The sequence below is a fragment of the Anser cygnoides genome, chromosome 3 (genome assembly GCF_040182565.1).
Source record: "Anser cygnoides isolate HZ-2024a breed goose chromosome 3, Taihu_goose_T2T_genome, whole genome shotgun sequence".
Classification (NCBI taxonomy): domain Eukaryota; kingdom Metazoa; phylum Chordata; class Aves; order Anseriformes; family Anatidae; genus Anser; species Anser cygnoides.
The window spans coordinates 24,501,691-24,523,458 of NC_089875.1; the positions used below are offsets into that span (position 1 = coordinate 24,501,691).

The window sequence follows — 21,768 nt, forward strand, 5'->3', positions numbered from 1 at the left end:
ATCTACCTACCTGGTTGATTTCTGGTGGAAGTACTTATTCTAGCACTAAAGACAATTAGAAATTTTGTATATTTAAAATGCTATTTCATTAATCGACCATTGTAATAGCATTGCTTTACCTGTGGGGAAATTTAATTGACTTTTGGTTAGTGTTATGCTTATATGCAACAGCATCGGTAATGTTTGGCTTAAGCTGATAAATCCTTACAAAGGAGTTTAAACTTGCTTCATTCCCAGCAAATGTATTTCAGACTTCACTTTGCTCATGCCAAACCCTGTTGAACAATGTAGTTGATCCTTCTCAAACTATTAGCAAATATTTGTTTTTTAAACACCATTAACTAAAATAAAAGTGATTTATGAACAGTAAAACTGGCACTAACCTGAGAGGGAACTGAGGTAGAAAAAAGACTCATTCATTTTCCTACTGTAGTGGAAACATTTTAGTTAAGTTAATCATGAAATCCGTAAAATTGCAAGTGTAAGAAAATATTGTATTAGAGCTCAGTCCTTTATTTTTTTTATATATATTTATTTTTGTGGTGGTGTGTTTTTTTTTCTTTGTTAGTTCATTTGTGGGGGGGGGGGTGGACACATCCTGAACGAATGATTGGAAGGGAGCAAATTCATCAAGAAATCTAATGACAGACAAGCTGATATTAATCTCAAAGATGTTTCCGATGAACTTGAACTGTCTAAAAATAAATAAAAAAAAATAGGCAGATGAAAAAATATGCAAGAACAACTTTTGAATAACCAAACTTACAGCTTGTTCAGTACTCCATTACTAGCATGAGCAACAACAAGAGTGGAATGTAAATCAGTAGCTGGGTGTTTAAAAATAAAAATTTCTTCACCTAATGCCTTTTGAAGCAAGTTCTACTATTTTAGTCAGGAGGCTGATGACTGCCAATGCTTGGTCTCTTCTAGTACCTCTGTCACTATGATTTCCAGTAGAGCCGGATCTAGGGTACTAGTGGTGGAAATGTATCGTGTACTCAGTAGTTGTGGTGTTTACCAGATGCAATTCTGTTTTTTACAGCTCTGCAAAAATAAAATTATAGAATCATTTAGGATGGAAAAGACCTATATCCTTCACCAATATTATACATAAAAAGACCAATATCCTTCATGCAGTGAGGGGCCCAAAACTGAACACAGTAACTGACGTACAGTCTCACCGGCACCACGTACAAGAGGACGGTCATTCCCATTGTTCTGCTGACCACACTATTTCTGATGCAGGCCTGGATGCCATTGGCCTTCTTGGCCTCCTGGGCCCACTGCTGGCTCATGTTCAGCTGGCTGTCAACCAGCATCTGTTTTTTCAATTTATATTCCATAGTATACTCCCTAGTACATATCAAAATCATCTTTCACTGTATTTAGAGGTTTTGGTTATTTATCAAACCAATGTTACCTTAAAGAGCAATTACAGAAGGCATTCAATTCAGACTGAGATACAGTAAGTAAAAAGTAAAACTTAGTGAGCATAATGTATAATTCCAAACAGTTGAGTCTCTGTGTACAATTTATTTAGGTATGTTTTCATATGTAAGTATTCTGTTTAAAAGAAAAAGTCAAATAACTTATATGTATGAAAATAAAAGTAACTCAGAGGCATAAGTAATCAGATTCTTGAGCTTGACATAGATTCAACTGTACTTGGAGCATGTCAAAAAAGACAAAACTTGATGCTGTGTCTGTGTCATGCCTGTTTGTCAGTATTGAATGCACATACTCAGATCTTGAAGAAATAAAAATAAATTGTTCTGTGAATCTTTGAGTTCTCTGGAGCAGTTAAGAGGAAACAAGATTTGTATCTGGTTTTAGTATTTTCTTAATGAGTGAAAACATAATTTTCTGAGTATGGAGGTTCTGCTTCACATGTAGATAAATATTATGGCAAGTCAGCATTTTTAGTAAGTAGCCCTATCTTTTCTTGTTTATCCTTACTCAGCTGGCATCTTTCCTGCATAGTTTGGACGAAGGAGATTGGCCAATGTGCACTAGAGTAATTGTTATATGAAATAATTTTTGTACTTGAACTTTGTTAGGTTCCAGACCTTCACCAACCAGTAGCTCATAACATTCTTTGCATGCAGGAGCTGTAGTGGACGTAGCCCTTGGAAGGGTGTCAGGTGTCACAGTAGCTGATTTCAATTGACTGTTCATATTCTGTTCTTCTTGGTAAATTTGTTGGTTATTACATTAATCATTTCTTCCATTGTTTTGCTTTGTGGTCACTAACAAGCCTGAGATAATGTCTCAGATTTATAGTGTGTATTTCTGCATATGTTGATTGATTGTTTCATCATGGATTTAGGGTTTTATAGATCTGTTACATTCTTTTAGCCAGTCACCATGCTGATAGCTATTAGCAGGGTACTTCAGTAAGCCTATTGCATGGTTCATTAAAATGCTTAATGTAAGGCTGTATAAATAAATTCAGCAAATTTGATGGGATTTTTAAAGTGGTGTGTAACCATCTGTATGTAAGAAGGAATCATACTTCCTTCATGGATTTGAAACAACAAATCCATCTATGAGAGGCTACAGCAATAGGCCAATTTGTTACAAAATAAATTTGGGGGGGAATAGCAGCAATAGTTGTGCCTTTCATAGTACTATATATATATATGTATTCTTTTTTTTTTTTTTTCTTTTTTTAACAACTTCAGTAAAGATGTTTTAATGCCTCATTTGGTTAGACTTGATGGAAAAAAATCACCAAAAACATTTTAGTATAGCCACACTAGAGGATTAACTCAGTTTAAGCAAAAGATACTTGCACGGCCTCTGCAGGGTAGCTACACACCAGGTTTGTGGCATACATTATGCATTATATTCAGCACCTCCCAACCAATAGTGAGCATTTTGTCTTTGAAGACTATGTGCATGTGTTATCTGAGAGGAAAACAGACTTGTCTAGTCAAAAGGTATTTTGGCTGTGGAAATAGTACTGGTATGGTGCCTCACAGGACAAAGAGGCTCATGTGTCCAGAGTTCTGATGATTGCTGCTGTAACAAAGATCACAAAGGGAACAAAAAATGGCACCACGTGACATTTTGTCCATTAACAGTGACTGTTGCAGTGATGGAGCACATGAACTTTGTCTGCTTTCATTAGAGACCAAGGACTTCATCATTGTTACTGTCTTCTGAATGCATATTGTATTTCTTGATGTATCTAATGCTTTCTCTTTTCTTACCACATCAATACAATGGAACTGCTGAGTTTGATTAATTATCTAGGCAGTATGAAAACTTTTAGGAGACCCTTCTTACTGAGTGACTGGGAGCTAATCTCCTAATCAAGAGATAGTGTGGGTAACTTCTGAAGAATGAATATAGAATTATGTATGTAGCAAACATTTTGCACTGACCAGATACATACTCAATACTTTGTCTCCCTATGACTCAGTGCAATGTAGAAGCTTGTACTTGTATCCAAGAGGGCATTGCTGTATATGAAGTGATTTAAGTAAAAACTGTGTATTCTTAAAATTATTTTATCATCATCATCTCCCCTCTCTCTCTCTCTCTTCCTTGAACTGCAATCCAGTGGTTCAAAACAGATTTGGTTTATATCAGAAAGTGAATATCTCTGGATTTAGGAAGGGTTTGACTTCATGTTTGTTGCTTACTATTTATTAGCTCATAAACTGCCTCAGAAGAAATTCTAGAGATTGCACACAGGCATTGGAATAAAGGTTATTGTTGCTTCTAAAGCATTATTTAGATCTGCAGATTGGTTAGGATGTAGGATTGCCATGCTGCGCAGATTCTGTCAGTGAGGACTTGGACTGTCAGTCCAGCGACTTTCATAAAACTAAGTTCACTTAAGATCTCTTTTGTTTGAAGTGACCTAGGAATATTTTAAGTACATTAGAATCTGTGTAAGAGATGGAAAATTGCTAAGTGTGCACTTCAGTGCTCAGTACTTATTTGGAAGATAGTGCTGCATTGCTGTTACATGTTAAAGTTAGATTTCTTCTGGCCTTCAGAGTCATTGACAAGGTATTTTTACATTAGGAACGAGTAACTTTTTACACTCTAAACAAAATTTCAAGTTAGCTAAAAATGTATTAGTAAACAGATTTTAGTTTATGGAAATCATGGCTTATGGATGATTTATTTTTAAACAATTTTGCTACAGCATCTCTTGTTAGAAGAGGCATGAGATAAACTTAAAATTTACTGTTTATTAAATAGTGGGGCTGTTCTCAGGTTCCAAAGGCAAAGGAAAGAATAATGCAGCTTGGCAGGGGAAGTAGCGATATAGGAAAAGCAAATAAAATACTTTGAACTGAAATATCACACACATTCACTAGCTCTATGTTGGTTTAATTGTTTTCTGCAGCTTGCCTAAAAGAGGATGGAGTTTACATGTTGACAGAGATTCACATTTGTATCAGCAAGCCTGGGTGGAGTTTTGTTTGCATCCTGAAATACGAGGGACAAATGATTTTCCCAGAAACTTGCAATAAATTTGCAGCATACACAGAATTGTCCCCTATTTTTTTGTTTGTTTGTTTTTATTTGTTGTTTTTGTTTTTTTCCTGTTGTATGAATACTAGTCAGCATGCAATACCATGGTAGGAATGGCTCCTTTTTGTTTGTGCTTTTAGCTTGATGAATAAACTTATTTGCTGCAATCTCGGTTGAAGTATCCCACTTATGACATCTTAAAGGACTAGAATAGAGAGTGATACTTGGGAAAAGGAAATATATAGGACTTAAGAACTTAGAGGAAGTATAGTATTTCTGGCAGGCAATTCATTCACTACTGACATTCATTTATTATGTGCATTGTGTCATTCATTTATTATGTGAATTTTGCCAGCACTATTTTTAGTCAAATTTAAAGTTCCTGAATTCAGCATTTTTCAAATGTTAGAACATAGTAATTGTATTTTTAGTAATCATTACCTAAGAATGTCTGTGCACTCAATGGGGGATAATGAAAAGCTATATCCTGCTGTGCCTGCACAGGTGTTCAAAGCAGCACTGGATGATAAGGAAAGTTGTAAGCCTACTGCAAGCCTCAGTCATAGTTTGGCCTTTAGTCCCTTTTTATTCCAGGGAGGAAGTAAGATTTGCCAGTGCAATGCCTGATGAAAACTGATATATCCTTTGGATATATCCATACGCATGTTTACTCTTAATGTTATTGCTCAAGAAAATATTTACATATAAAACTACTTCAGATTAACCAACTGTATTTTGCTGTTAATTTCATATCTTAAAAGTTTAGTTAATCATCAAAGTGGTAAAAAAGTATTACCCTGTAATAGACAACCATTAAAATTCAACTTCTTTCCAGTACTGCTTTGGAGGATATGTAAGCATATGCCCTTACAGTATCAGAACATCACAAGAAACGGTAGAATAAGACTGAAGATGCAGCAAAAATGTATATGAATAACAGTTGTCTGTAATGTACGCCTAAAAGAGAATTATCAGCTGCTGAGGGTATCTGCCTCTCAGAGCTGTGGTGAAGATACTGGCAAAATTTGACTTCCTAATGGACCATATTTTCTTTAATTTGGTATGCAATAAAATAAATACTTACATTTTAATGAAACTAAAGGAATTGGGGTTAAATCAAAATTCATTTATGTTTAGCAGAATGTTCATTGTGTACTTAAGTCAGGTTCAGACCCTATAAAGCCTCCTTGCAATTACCAAAAGAAAAACCACACACTACAATAGCTAAAAATAGAGTGAAATTATTTTACGTCTCATCTGTTATATGAATGGAAACTGTTTCAGGTGGGAGTTAAATGTCCTACCTTGCATTCAAATGCTGAAGTTTCCAATAAAACTGTTAGGATAGCAGGGCAGGAATCTTCTTTACCAGCTCTGCACTGTATCAAATCTACTTCCTCAGATTGACAGCCTTTAAAATCCAGATATGGAAACAGCCTTTTAGTGAACAGCAAGTTTTCAGTATTTACAAAACTGTCAATTTTAGGCAGACCCCAAGGAGAAAGCCTGAGGGCCCTTCCTGTACTATGCAGGTGGCTGAGCTTCATTTTAATGATCACTGAGATTTCTGCATTCATTGACCTATCTGTGAAACGAGGTGCTGGTTTTCTAGATCCTAATGAGCAGCTGTGGTACTAATTGTTATTCTCACCAGTCTCAGGAGAACAGGTAAAGATGGAATGAGCTCTTGAATAACCCAGTTGTGGACTTTACTCTGTGGTTATATCTGAAACACAGGAGTGAGTTAGGGCAAGAAAGAATTTGTTACCCTGTTCCATGTCAGTGTTGTCAGAATTTGAGATTCACAATCCAGGATTGCTAACCCAGCTTCTGTTACAGGTTCTGAATTAACTTTAAAAAAAAAAAAAAAAAGTTTGTGAAGATATCACATCTAAGATCACAGCAGATCTGCCTTACTGACTGGTACTCCTTGATGCTCTTCATGCCCCGCAGTGGAAAAACTTTTTTCTTTCATCCACTTCATAGAATGATTTGACTTGGAAGGAACCCTTCAGGATCCTCTAGTTCCAACCCCCCTGCTATGGGCAGGGACACCTCCCACTAGACAAATTTTCTCAAAGCCTCATCCAACCTGGCCTTAAACATTTCCAGAGAGGGGGCATCCACAGCTTCTCTGGGAAACTTGTTCCAGTGAACAGATTGATGATAAAGATGATAGGCTGACGACCCTAGAGACAAGCTGTAGAAGCTGCATCTTTGGGCAGAAGCAGGTTGCAGCAGCACTAACTACTGTGATAAGGCAGCATTACTTTGTCTAATGGTTGCCAATCTATGGGTACAATGGTACATGTATGGACACAGGATGGAGGCTAGGCTACATAGATGGAGAGTTCTTGGAGAAAAAAAATGTGATTCTGTGAGAATTATTATTATTGTTTTGCATTCAGGGGTATTGGACCTAAACAAAATGCTTGACAGGAGTATGAGTTCTTGATGTTTTAGTTACTTAACAGTGACTGAGAAAGCAGTTTGATTCACTTGTTACAATTTATGTAGTGTGAGAATGTAATTGCACTGGTGAAGGGCACTGATTACTATTCATGCTGCTATATCTTCCCAGTTTTGGTTTCTGAGAGGTATTTTATGTGCCGTATTCACTGGTGAGCCAAGCTGTAGGAGTCATTCCATGAGAAAATGATATATAGTGTTCTGTAAGAGCAAATTGCATTTGGGAAGAAGGTAGTCATATGTAATAAACAGAATAAGGAGAAAGAGTACTTACAGGAAAAGATGTGATTGTTTTTTTGTAGAAGAGCAACAGAATATATTCAGGGAATAGGAAACTGAACAAAATGATTTTGGACTGAGCTTCCTGAGAGATGTTCTTATGCAGTTGAGATCTTCAGATGACGCTGTAGTCCGATAAACACAAAGCAGCTGCCGAGAGGTGTTAGCTTCAGCTTTCATTTTCCCATGCTTTAGTTCAGCCAAACCTTGGTGTCTACACACAGCAAAGCCTGACTTATTTTCTTTGGAATTAGAAACTACCTACATGTGCACGTATGTGTGTACTACTGTGTATGAGGATATATTGAATTTTAATCACAGAATCACAGAATGGTTTAGGTTAGAAGGGACCTCTGGAGGTCATCTGGTCCACCCCACCCTGCACTAGCAGGAACACCTAGAGCAGGCTGCCAAGGACTATGTCCAGACAGCTTTTGAACATTGCTCACAGCCTCTCTGGGCAACCTGTGCCAGTGCTCTGTCACTTGCACAGTAGAGAAGTGCTTCCTGATGTTTAGATGGAACCTCTTGTGTTCCAGTTTGTGCCCATTCCCTCTTGTCCTGGCATTCCTGGCACCACAGAAAAGAGCCTTGCTCTATCTTCTTTGCACCCTTCCTCCAGGTATTTACACACATAGGTAAGTTTCCCCCTGCGTCTCCTCTTCTCCAGGCTGAACAGTCCCAGCTTTCTCAGCCTCTCCTCACAGGAGAGGTGCTCCAGTCCCTTGATCATCTTGGTAAATCTAGTAAGAAAGTACATGTTTGATAAAGCTCATGGCTTAATTATTAGTACTAGGTACACAAAATAAAGAATTTCCGTAGATAATCACATCTAAAATAGGAACCCAGAGCCTCATTCTCCTTTAATAAACATTATAAATTGCAGATATTTTACGGCAACTTGGCAGTTAACCTCTAACACAAGCAGGTATTAGTTAAAGATACTTGGGCAGCTCCCACCCCTCCTTCTTCCAGAGCTGCAAATTGAAATTTACTAGTGAAGCGAGTGAATAATAATATACTTCTCCACAATTCACAGTGTGAATTAACTTTTCTTTCATTTATTGTCCCAATTTTATCATTTCTATTACAATGCAAGAAGGAAGAAGACCAGAACTGTACCACTACCCGTTGAAAAGATCCTTTAAGCAGAACTAGTGCCAAGGCTGCTGATTTACAGCACTAGAGCACTTGTAGATTAAAGCATTTCCCCAACACTTCTAAGTAAAATGAAGGAAAGAAAAATCATGACTAAATCAAGCCAGACAATCCCTGAAGCATGGCGGGCAAGGCTGAGTCCTGCCTGTAGGGGCAACAAGACCACTGGCATGCTGGTAGTTACTCAGTAAAGTTTGCTTGTATTTGATATGACTGCCTTTAACTTAGTTTTGAAGGTAACTGAGGCTGGAGAAAGCATTCATCTCCTACAAACATCTCCCCTTAAATGGCAGGTTTTTTTTCAGACCATTTTCCTCAAATATGCCATATGGTTCTTAATTCAATTGCACATCATAGGATTGTGCTGGATGAAGAACACCTGAATTCCAGAAAGCAATAAGGGAGAAAACATTTATCCCCAATTAATGGTGGGATGATAATGATATGGTATCTACCTAAGACTTTACATTTGAAATGCAAATTATGGATTATGAATAAGGATTTTTAATGTTTCCTGATATAAATATTTACTTAATTATACACATCAGAGCATACATAGAAATGTATAGTAGTTTTTTTTCCTTGCTTACATTATATATAGTGAAAGATGTTTGTGAGTAGCAGAATTTTGGTCTGGAAACTGACTGCCTTTTCAGGCTTTTCCATGCTTTCCCACAGGTAAATGTCAGCCAGCAGAATTTCTAGTGATAAATTTGTAATTGTAAATTTGTAATTTGTAAAGCCATTCATTAGCTTGGGGCTCAAGGTGACCAAATTGCAGCTTTAGAGAACTGGGCTTCTTTGCCAGTTTCCCCTCCAACTCTGTATTCTGTAGCTGTCTGCAGACTTTATCTTGACCTGTGTCAGAAAGAAGTTTGTTATCTGAATCAGAGTGTTCCTGGTTCAAAATAGAATCATACTGTTTATATCCTAACATATTTACCATCTGACAATTTCATATGCTGTCCCAGAAATGAATAAAAAAATCTTGATTCCTGTTGCACGGCTCTGCATATCACATAAATTTCTATTGTAATGGACCACCTCAGCAGAAATGATAAGGATTGACTGTTGCTTATTTCTAAACCAACTTCCTTCCCTCCAGGAGCCAAATCTTGTTTTTGCTAAAGTTCACTGAAAGTTTCCATTGGTTTCAGAGGACATTTGGGTCAAACTGCAGGATAATCCTTCCAGCCAAGAACTGAGGCACTGTTGGTTTGGGTGTTTTTTGATTTTGTAGTTATTCATCTATTCGGTTTACTATTCCTCACAAGCCTTGCTGTTAGTGTCTTTATAAGCTTTATGCTTTCACTTTCTCTCACTTTTAGATTTAGTCTCTTGGCTAAATCACTTGAATATAAACTATAATTGGCTTGCAGGCTGGTGTTTGATTGTTTTTTTCCATGATTTCTCTTCAGAAACTGTGATCAGCATTGATCCTGTATTTATTTATGTCCACGCAAAAATATCACTCCAAGACAAGGGTGACAAAATGACCAATTTGTTATTCTGTCAAAAGTACAGGTAGATTTAATAGACACTGGAAACTGTTACTGGAAAGTGAGTCTGTTCTCCACTGCTTCCTGTCTTTCCTTTCTAGCTTCACAGCTGAATTTTTGTTTTGTTTTGCATTGTTTTTTAAGCTCCTCATAAATTTCCACCATGGGTTTCCTTCCCTGTTATTACCAGCGAGCCCCCGATCAAACACCAGCGTTGTGTTTTTGCTAAGTTTGTGGGCTGTACTGGAATCAGAAATCAAGTGTGTGATAACGAATGTAACAGGCTCTTAGGTGCTGTGATGCTTAGTGGGTAGACATCCAACATTAAGACCTTTCTTATCTGCAATTTGTGGCAAGGATGAATCATTGTCTTGGTAAAGGTTATAGTCATGTTGTAAATCACATTCTGAAAATGAAAAAAAAAATGCAGCAGTGATAAATAACCGCCATCTGGAATCTACACTATGTAATTGTATCACGATTTGTCATGCCCATAAGATAAGCTTTTGAGAATGCTTAAGTGGAAGGCATAGACATAGACATAGAGATATCCAAATGTGTTAACTACTTCAAGCAGTGAAGGTAAATGAAAGTGAAAAAATTTTGTTCCATGTGAGGTAGAAGAAGTCATAAAACTATTGAATTAATTGCAGCACAGCTGTACAGGAGTAGGTAGGAGCTGGGACTAGCTGTAGAGCGGGCTTTTCGTTGTTTTTAGTAGCAGGGCTTACTTTACCCATTTGACAGACAAAAATGCATTGACATCAAAAGAAGTCTTTCAAATGCTTTTTGTGGTGTAACTTTGGCTGATGTGGCTTCAAGACACATCAAGGGATGCAGAAGAACTGTGTATGGGATTGTCTAGCTTTGAGAAATATATAATGCTGGAAGTTAGTCTCTTTCATGACTTGAACAAAGACATAAAAGAACAGGTTTCTGAGAAAAGGCATTGGAAGAAAACTATAGAAGAAAGCCAGCTAAGAAAGGGGAAAAGAGTGAAAAAAGTAAGATGCCTTTAGAAATAACTACTCTGAATCAACATCACATGAATTTCTGTTTCTGCCAGCTGCCCACTCACTTTCTCTTTTAATAGAAAGAATCATCTTGGTTTGAAACAAGTATTGTGGGGAGCCATGGATTTACCAAGGAAGTGAGTTTCCTGTCTTAGTGAGTTTTAGCTCACAACCCTAACCTCGTAATGGATTTTATATCTTTAAGGTGTATATAACACATCAGAAAGGTAGAAGTAGCCTTCTATTTTACCAAGGATACTCCTGCAATGTAGATGTGAAGCTTCAATAATGGGTTAATTATTTTCTTTTCAAATGCATCAGTAATAAAACTTATATCTTTAAGACCTTTTTTATAGAAATGTTCTCACTTAGTCTCACAATGCTTCTGTGAGGTAGGCAGTAATATAACGTATATTTTGTAAACAGAAATGTGGAGCACCCAGTAAGACAGCAAAAGATTTGTCCCGTGCCTCTCAACAAGCCCCTGGTGTACAGTCAGGATTAGAACCAGGACAAGCCTGTCACTGTGTCTCATGCTTATTGCTCTTAGCTACGCTGTCTGTCAACTGAGGTATGTCTGGGGACAGACACGCTGGAGGTTTGCAGAGATGGTTTGTCTTCCGCAAAACTAACGACTAAAATCACAAAGATGTTTTACTGACATCTGTTATTTCTGTTCCTTTTAGCTGGTGTTGCCGGAATACTCTATCCATAGCCTTTTCTGCATAATGTTTTTATGTGCCCAAGAATGGCTCACACTGGGGTTAAATGTTCCTCTGCTTTTTTATCACTTCTGGAGGTAAGCCCACCCTTTATATGCTGACTGCTTGTTAGCCTTATTTGCCAATTCATCCCCCATGAAGGTTGTATGAACTATGAATTGCAGTGATAAGAGAAAGGCCTAAAAGTGTTTGTCTAAAAGCAGCTAAAATTTAAGTTTCCAGGGAAAAAAAATAATATATACTTTTTTGTGCATGATTAGATGGGAAAAGTCGTAATACATTAATGTGGCTTTAAATAGCCACATTTAAATAGCCACTTAGATGATCTCAGTGGTGTCAGGATGCCATCACCACAACCAAATAAAAACTTGACCTGAAATGAGCTGGAGTCTGGAAGTTGAACTCAGTGAGGCACTAAATGCTTCACAGGCTAGGAGCTGTAAGACAGTTCATGTCCAAAAGATCTTGTACCTATTCATTCAGCCCTGGCAAGGAAACCTTTCCACTGGGTTCATGGTACAGAGACTGGGAAAGTTGAGAGAATTTTGCTTCTCATCTTCTCTGATACCCTTACATGTTTTTGCGTTGTAAAGTAAGTTGCTTCTTGCTCTACAGTAGAGAATGTATGTTCTGCATGAGAAGTCTTGCTAAGAGACTCTTGAAGCAACTACTGTTGTGAAGTAGCTTGAAGAATAATTTTGTAAAGAAGCCAGTACTAGTACCTTAGCTAGGAACTGAAAAGTAGTAGCTTTTTTACATTGTTTTCTGCAAAACTTGGTAGTAATACACCATCATATGGTAGAGTGTATCATCCTGAAGTTAGAGTGACAGCATAAGTTCTCAGGAAGTTTAATGGGGGGAAGCTATGAATGCTGTTTTGTTAGGTGCAATAATAGTGTTTTATGGTGTTTTTCAAAGGTTAACAATAGAAGTGTGACAATAATATTGTTTTGAAAATTAAAAAAAAAGAGTTATGTACAAGCTGGAAATGGTCAGACTTGAAATAATGGATATGCTTCTTTGGATATACTTCTGTGGTTCTCCATATGTATTGCTATAATTACCACATCATTTTTTTGCTGTTTTAGCCACAGACAGTTTTGGGTTCATTGTGTAAATTTCTACACAAAACCGTGGGAAGATAATTGTGTAATACCTTCATTCCAATGAAGATAATTAAGTAAAGATTTCACCTGTGGTGTAAAAGCTTTGCAGTGTTATTAGAGACTGTAAGTGGATGAGACAAATATTAGAAAGGAAGAAAGGAGGAAGGCAAGATTATTAGGAGAACTTTTGATTTCAAAATTTGCAGCTGGTGACTTGTATGGGGATTTTATATCTATCTGTTCATATATCTGTTTATCCATCTGTAAGCAATCCCAGAAATTTTCAGTAGTTAATTACCATTTCAAAGCAATAGAAATAACAATATTTCATCTGATTTGTGCAAATCTTAAAGCAGTTCATTTACTGTGTTCAGGCTTTTCTTTTTGTGGTTTGCTTTTGCTTTTTGCTGCAAGGTAACTGAGACAGAAGCTCCCTTGCAAAAAAAAAAAAAAAAAAAAAAGCAACAACAACAACAAAACCCTTTCATCATGATTTCATGATTTTCTCAATCATCCAGTCATTACTGAGAATAACTAAAAGTGTCTCCTATGTAAGAAGTAAAACATTTTGCAATAAAATTTATTTAGATAATATATTTTTAAGCAGTGCTATGTGTAGAAAACACTAGTCAGCCAACTCTTATGTTACTCCACATTGCCTTTTTCCTTTTCAGATTTGGAGAAACTGAGCTGTAAATTGGTTGAGGTTGTCACCTTTCATCATATCTGAAATCAGTTGTGTAGATGCAGTTAAAGCCCAGTAATTCTTCCTCCATGCTGTGATCACAGACTGCTACATATTGTCACTCAATATGTAAGTTTTTAGTGAGTAAGCTAGAAAGAACTATATAGGCAGGGGGAATGTTTCAATCTAAAAAATTAACAGAGTATAGAAAGTCTGCATTCATGAATCACTTGTTCTGCAAGAACAGCCTGCTTAGACTAGCATCCTGATTTTAACACTGTCCAGAAACAGGGGCTTGAAAAAGAGAGGAAAATTCCTCCTGTATCTTGGAAGACTGTTTTCTTCTGAGATGGTGATCAGAACAGTGACATATTTAATTCAGGACATATTTAATTCAGCATGTTACAGAGTCATTTCAGATGTCTTCTCCTTCTCTTTCAGGTATTTTCGTTGCCCAGCAGATAGTTCAGAACTAGCGTATGATCCACCCGCAGTCATGAATGCAGATACCTTGAGTTACTGTCAGAAAGAGGCCTGGTGTAAGCTAGCTTTCTATCTCCTTTCTTTCTTCTACTATCTTTACTGGTAAGTCTGGTCATTTCGCTAAGGAAATAGCGGCTGCTTTTCATTTGACATGTGAAATTGCATTTAGGAATGGATGAAAAAAATGGGCTTGTTTCCTTAGTTCTACAAAACTGCTTCTGATCTTGATTCAGGAAAGCATACCCGCTTACAGCAACACATACTTAAATCTGTGAACAGTTCAGTACAGAATATTAAGCATTTATCTCAAGCCTGAGCCAGGCCCAAGGACCAACCCAAGGGAAAAAAAATTTGCTCTTCTGCATAGTCTCTTAGGATGTGTGAAAGAATACGTGTTGTGATATGACATTATATCAAATAAATATTATAATGTACAGTTTTAGGATCAATTTCTCTGTTGTGATTTTTCTTTTTCTTATGCTTCAAAAGAGTATGATGTCCCCCGGTGCTAACCAGTGCACTGGCACAACTTGCTAGCATAGAATTTAGCACATTACAGAGCATTTACTGATGTGTTTCCCACAGTCTCTATAAGCCAGTCTGAATGCAGTACCTGAAAACTATCTCCCATTGCAGCATCACAGGCTGTTCAGGCTGGAAGCATGCCTTCCAGACTGCGCTGAGTCTGACAGGAGAGGTTCACCAGGCATATTCTCACAGGCAGTTCACAGGCTGCCTGCGTAGTGATGCTCAAGACAGTAAGCAAATGAGTAGGTAGATGGTGAGTAGGCATGCTGGATGCACCATGCTTGCAGTCATTCCTACAGACCTCCCTTTCATGATGAGGTTAAGCCTGTGTGTGCTACAAAACCCTCTATGAAGGACATTCTTGGAGATTTGCACCCCAGTCATTCCACTGCCCCTTTTAGTTGTCAGATGTCCTTAATGCACAGTTGCAAATGTCCAGTGGAAGAATATGTGAGGAACATATTTAAGACCTTTGGCAGAATTCCTGTGCTTTTAGTCACCCCTGTAATCACACCATAAAACTACTTGACAACAAAGGATAACACAGTTTAGATGGAGGTGTTGTTTTTAAGATGCCTTTTTTCTACTCCTTTAATAATGTATTTGCATAGAACACCTCTTCAAGCCGGAACTGCATGCAGTAGTCCTTCTATAAGGTAGGTTTGTACACTGGTAGAAAAAGATAAATGTCACTTCTCCTTTGATCACTGGTATGTTATTTGTTTTGTTGTTCATCTTACCTTCAGGAGTCATTGCTGCAGGTTGATGTTTCTCAATGTTACTTCTAAATACCACTGACAACAAAGTTTTCTGGCCACATGTGCACATGTATGTGTGTGTGTGTGCATATCTGGGAGGGGAAAAAAGGAGGTAGAAGGGACCAGACCCACAGAATCTGGTAGGTGCCTAACTGAGGTGGATGGGGCATTAGAATCTAAGCAGGAACTTTGCATCCAGGAGCTCTGTGTGTTTGGGCTGAGTGTCTTCACCTGCCAGACTTCATTGCAGAGGCAAGAGGAGATGGCGAGGCACAAATAGAGAAAGAAACATTTTAACCCCATGTTCTGTAGGCTAAAAGACTCTATCAAAGACAGCTGTGTGGTGTCATCTAGCATTTCTGCTGGGACTAAATTGTTGTACTGAGACGTGCTTCCCTTCATTCTAAAATGTGGCCACGTAAGCCAAAGTTCACCGCCTGGTCCTAAATAAAATAGTATTAATTATAATCACTTTTGCTGTGCTTTCCTGAGTATTATGAAAATTAGAACTGCAGTAAAAACAATATGATTTCTTCACTTTTCAAAGTTGCCCTTAATAGATACAGATCCACTCCAGTTACTGTCTGCATTTTGTTTGTTCTACTGCGTAGAATTTTTCCAAAGGAAAGAAAACAGTCTAGTTTCATGGGAAACCATACCTGCCCTGCTGAGAGTTGCTGGTTGAAGTTTTAAAGATCAAATGTGCTAAAGCAAAATGGTTTTGTTTCTCCACTGTTCAAATTCAGACATCAGACCACACTTTAATAAGCTCAAACACAGCTGGTGGTGCAGTAGGATGTCACTAATGAATTTGTTATTTCTTGAGTGCTTTTTGATACCCATCTTGAATGCACCATAATTAAGATGCTTTAGAGAGATGGAAGTAATGCAAAGGAAGGCATAGGCCATTACAGTCAGACCTGAGGAACAGACAGTAAAGAGTTATAAAAATCAAAGTGCTCTGTATGCCTCAAAAGGATACTTTCATATTGTGTCTTTCTTTTACATTCAGCATGATCTACACTTTGGTGAGCTCTTAACTGAAACATCATCGTTGAAGACTGAAAACAACAAAGGCTGTGAAGGTACAAGGGTGAGTGAGCCAAGTGATGCATGAGAAAAAAAAAGGAAAAAAAAGTAAAGAGAGGAAGACTTTGAACCCAAGAAGTAAACAAAGTATGTGAAAGAGAGATCCAGCAGAAGCAGAGTACCATGAAGAATGGCTGAGTTAACTGTGTTTATCTTTTGTTTCTCAGTGTGTTGCAGTAAATGGCTTTCAAAACCCAAGCAAAACCAAAAAATGCAACAAGGTGGGCTGAGTTACAGAACTATTCGCCTCTTCAGGGATAATGCTACTCAGCTAAATGCAGTCATCATAAACTGTAGCCCCTATTGTCTTCCAGGAAGCAAAGTTTTTTTGTTGTTATTGTTTTTGCTTTTAATGACTTTTCTGTTCTGAGGAAGCAGAGGGCAAGATCATCATACACAGCAAGAACAGCTACACAATACGTTCTGAAAATGAGCATTGACGAGTTCAGATAAGATGTGTGACCATTCTGCAGGGAGGTTCTTGTGACATTAGTCAAACAGGGATATTGGATCTTGGGAAATTGTTTTCAGGTGTTCTTTTTTTTTCACCCATAACAAAAATAACAGAAGAGTTTAGAAATTACAGTGTTCTGTTTTTTAATGTTATGCTATTCCTGTAGATAAATGTCCAGTATATTTCTGTATTTCATTTATGATGCATCAATAGCACAGTAATACGTGTAAATACATTGGGATTGACCTAAGCACATCAAGCACTTACCAGAGTAGTATTCCTCTGACTGCAAAAAAGACTGGTAAAAGCTGCATATGTTAAAGAGGATTGTAACATAAACGTTATCTTCTTTAGAACGCTGGATAACAAAATGCTGGACCAGGCGATCATGGGCTGTAATTCTATTGTGCAGCTTTATTTCTGCTGTCAAATTTAAGCTAAAACTAAGGCACAAAATGTTTTTATCTCATATTAGGTGGGTATTGGAAGTTGTTCTTTTTTATAATTTAAAAGTTTTTTTCATTATTTTACCATATAATTTCTGTTTAATTGTCTGTATATGTGCTGTATATCTTCATATATATGTATATACAAATGCACATCTATATAAACACAATCTATTCATATTTTAGGTTTATCTGTTTAATTTAACAGGTCAGAAGCATTATATGTCCAGAACTGCTGCTAAGACTAGTAAGACTAGTACCACTACACGCACAGAAACAACTTGGGTCTTGCATTGTCAATGAGGTAATAAGACGTTACTAGCAGAGATGCAGAGTGTGCGAAGAGGCCCATCTGTATGGAAACAGCTTGGTTACAGACGGTCTTGTTAGCACTAGCTCATTGTTCACCCTCCCAAATTTGTTCTGCCTATTGAGAGCCAACAGATTGTTCTTTTGGACTTTGGGCATGAGATTTCAGAAGGAGAGGTCCAGTCCCACATTCAGCGCCATCCCTGTGCTAACAAACCCTGTTTTAGAGCATGGTGGAGAAGCAGTAGCTGAATGCAGTAATCTCATGTCTGGCAAGGTCAAAACAGAGCTGGAGCTACTGCATGCATACAGTGACAAGGTTTTTGTTGGTGTGATCAGACTATGTTAACAAAATTAAATCCTTTCAGCCTGCAAAGTACAGTTGGTGAATTAAAACTGTCTGCTTGTGGCCCATGCCAACTCCTGGGCATTGCTTGGAATAGTGCTAACTGGCTTGTGCAAAAAGTATACTGGGGTTATTCTAACAATATTTAGAAGATCAAGTTGTTCCAAGCACAGACATTCTTTAATTTATCAGTACAGACATAGCCAATAAATCTTTCTGTATGCAGTTTAACTTCCTACAACTTACTATTCCCACTTCTGGGAAGCACACAACAAGGCTGCCAATTCAGGTTACTTAGGAAGCTAATTTGGGCTTGATGGTTCATAAGTTTGGATTGCACACACTACAGAAGTGGCTAAGTATGCTCTTGAAATCACATTGACCTTGCAATCAGTATGGCTGTGTTTGCTTGGAGTGTGCTTGATCTAAGAAACTTTGCTGGGTCATTACAGAGCTAACTCTGATAAAGTTCTGTCGCCATGATATAATTAATGCAAAACTGATCAAAAGCTGTAGTTTGTCTTTAACTGAATTTCTTTTGTACATACTATAACTTAAAGCACCTCGTTCTGCAGAAGTATAGGAGCTAACTTCACAAGAGAAAATCAGCATCACAGTGATAACTTCTAAGCACCTTGCTACCTTATAAAGCTCTCAAATCTGAGTAGGTGACTGAATCTTTCCAGAATGCATCAGAGGTAGAAAAAAATGAATTCAGGTTTTCTACATTCTAGATATATGCTTTAAAGTCAGTTTCATGAAAAGTCCTGGTATGTTTTTGTGAGGCTGAATGGGTGAAATTATGATCCAGTTTTGCAGGAAAAGACAATTTTCAAAACCTGAGCTTTAGGCGTGAACTAGATCACTAGCAGATCAGTTGATTGTCTACAGGGCTCTGTGAGTTTTTGCAACTGGCATTGCCATCTAATCCTTGACTTTGTACACAAAGAGGCACTTACATTCACAGGTCTTCTGAATGTGGCTTCAGGTGACTGCAAAGACATGCTGCTTGAATGGACGTGCTAGGTCACTCAGAACAAGTTCTCTGTTTCAGGCAACCTCATCAATGTACTTCTCAAACACCACTTGAAAGCAGAACAGTTGGTTTGATCCCACTACTGCTGTCAGCGATTCCAGGATCTCGCCTGCTCTCATAATAGCAAGTTTTTCTTCATTTCCAGATTGACACTTCTTCTTGCATAATTCATTCCATTTGCTTTTGAGCCAACATTAGTCTAAATACCCCTTATCTCATGACATTTAACACTCTGATACGCAGGGAGAGCAGTCCTTTTCAGCCTCTGGTTAGAAGTGAGCTGTCTCTTCTTCCATCCTCCCATAGAAAAGCTCTCCATTCTCCCTGTCTTCTTTATAAGATTTCTCTGCTGTCTCTCCAGTCAAATTAATTTTTCTTGAGAGTGGATAATGAAAGCTGTTCAGAGAATTCTGAATATCTTACCCCATCTCGTCCTTACTATGAAAAGACAATGAAAGCTAACTTTCTCATTTTTTACCAAAAATCCTTATTCAAAAAAAGTAATCCCCCTGATCTTAATAACATTTTGTTTCTCTTAAAGAAAAATTTTAATTTAAATCAATGGAAAAATTGTCTGATATGAGGATACTTTCCCTTTCCTGGAATTTAGTGAAGCTCCTCCTGAGTAGAGATAACATATGAAAGTGGCAAAAACATTAATTAGAGTATGTGGTCAATGTAAAGCAGTTATCTCCAACCCAGAACTCCAGAATAGTAAGTGTCCAAGGTGTCTGACAGTATCAAGAAGTTGCTAATACTGTGGGCCTCATAGACAACAGAGTAAGATACAGCCCTCAGTGTGTTCGTTGCTCGGTGTTGTTGCCCAGACAGGTTGCAGTATCTTGCTGGATTACCCCAACAGACCAACAGCACTTGGCTGCAGTACGGCACGAAATCAGTATGTGGCGGTGCTGCTGTTGTGACAGGTAACTTCAATATTGTATTCACAGTGGTATCTAGATTAATCATTTTCTTACAATGACAGGACTGTCTCCCTGGATTTATCAACAGGTACAAAAAAAAAAAAAAAGTGTTTGTTTTTAAATTAAATAGCTCTTTTCTGTAATAGGAAGTGTTGTAAAACGTCCAGAAATTTACCCTATATTCTTCTGTGTTGCTTCTGTGGGGTCTCGCCTCTCAACAGTTATATCCATGTGTAGTAGATATTTTCAAGACCAGATTTGTCATTTTAGCTGATAGGCTTGCCATATGTATTATAAGATAAGCATGAATAGAGGAAGGAAAATTAAGAGAGAAAAGATATGGGTTGCCCTCTTAATACCTGGCTATCTTGCTGGCTAAACACAAGCTGAGCGCACTTTGACCAAAACCAGGGAAGTAGAGCTGCAGGGAAGTGGAGACAGTAGCAAACAACAGAAAAAAATGTTGCAATTTTCATACACAAAGTGGTCTCTTCCCAGCGTCATGCTTTTAGGGGAGAAATAATCTCTGCTATCCCTCTTGTCTCCAGTTCCTCCTTCTTGGTGGGTGGAGGCTACGGATTTCCTTCCCAAGCCTGATCACTTCCCGTCTCTTCTCCTGGAAAGGTAAATGCCATTGCTTAGGAGCAGCAATTTTCTTCTCTCACATGCTCTGGTGATACAGGCAAACCACACAAAGATCATAAGAAAACATGTCATTTCCCTGTGCTCCCTTGAACAGGTGTGCGGTTAAGTGCACATTTAAATGATTACTCACTGTCTTCATTTGTACCATCTGTAGAACACCTAGCTTGTGAAATCTTTCCATACATATAATACTCTATTTTTTTCCATGACTTTTGAATACATGTAAAGGAAAAGGGTAGGGGAAAAACAAAATGTGAGTGGATGAAATCTGAACGAGCTGCTTGCCAAAGGGTAGATGCTTGAAAGGCAGCCCTGTTGGTGAAGTGTTGATCTGTGCTTCTACCTGTCCTATTTATAGTCAGATAGTTACAGCGATGCTGGATAAAACCACTGCTGCTGTGACTGTTTTGGTTTCAAATAGAGCAAGTCAATGCTGATAGCAGAACGCTTCGCCTACAAATAATTAACAGCACTTAAGCTGTCATAAATGTTTTTCCATCTGTTTCCTTGGACCATACTCTTAATTTTACACCAAGGCACTGGAAGTGGAATAAAAAATTCTTCAACCTACACCTTTCTACAGAAACTGCATGGAGGTTGTTATGATCTGACACTGCTGTTGGGTCATGATCTCTCATTCATTGGTATAAGTATTAGCACTCTATTGTTTTCCTTTCTCCATACAGGTATTTTTGTAATAATAAGAATAATTGTACAGGGCATGGTCCAAAATCCTTAAATTTACTGGAGATTTTCCATTGCTTCTAATGGACTTCGGATAATGCCCATAAATTGCTCTAGAGCTACATGGGAAATACATCCACACTAGAAAGTCTCTAGAGTTTTGCCAGTAGAGAACCTGTCCTTTAGATCTTGACATCACATTAATTTACCTAAATTACATTAATGAAAGAGGAACATACACATCAGAGGGAGAAGTGTAATGTTTCAGTGCCAGACTGTCACAGAAAGTTAGACCAATTTAGTGAAAATCTGGCTTCACAGAAGTTAATGGAAATTTTGCCTCTTCATTTGAGTCCCACTTAACACTGTGCAATTCCCACCAAGATGACAATGGAAATGAAAAATTGAAGAAGAAAAAAGAAAGCAACAATAAGCTTAGTTAATCAAAAATGCTATTGGATAGAAATAATTGGATAGAAAAAAATGCTATTTTTTAGATAAGGCTTGGATTACTATAAACAGAACAGGAGATCAGAAGGTTGAAATAACACACCAAAAGGAAGCAACGAATATTAGACTCCCATCCATGTAGCACTGAGCTTTACATCAGTGATCTCAATCCATATTCCTGCTCTGGTGAGTTTT

At 37.7% G+C, this 21,768-nt stretch overlaps 1 protein-coding gene across 1 annotated transcript in view; it reads left to right on the forward strand.

Moving 5' to 3' along the window:
• The window catches only part of CNIH3 (cornichon family AMPA receptor auxiliary protein 3), a 50,531-nt gene extending 30,089 nt beyond the window's left edge, over window positions 1-20,442 (forward strand). Inside the window, exons 4-6 of the mRNA XM_048057704.2 lie at window positions 11,596-11,708; window positions 13,864-14,007; window positions 16,204-20,442. Coding sequence (XP_047913661.1) covers window positions 11,596-11,708; window positions 13,864-14,007; window positions 16,204-16,231 — 285 coding nt within the window. The 3' untranslated portion in view covers window positions 16,232-20,442. The remainder of the gene's footprint in view (window positions 1-11,595; window positions 11,709-13,863; window positions 14,008-16,203) is intronic.
• Window positions 20,443-21,768: the final 1,326 nt, after the last annotated feature.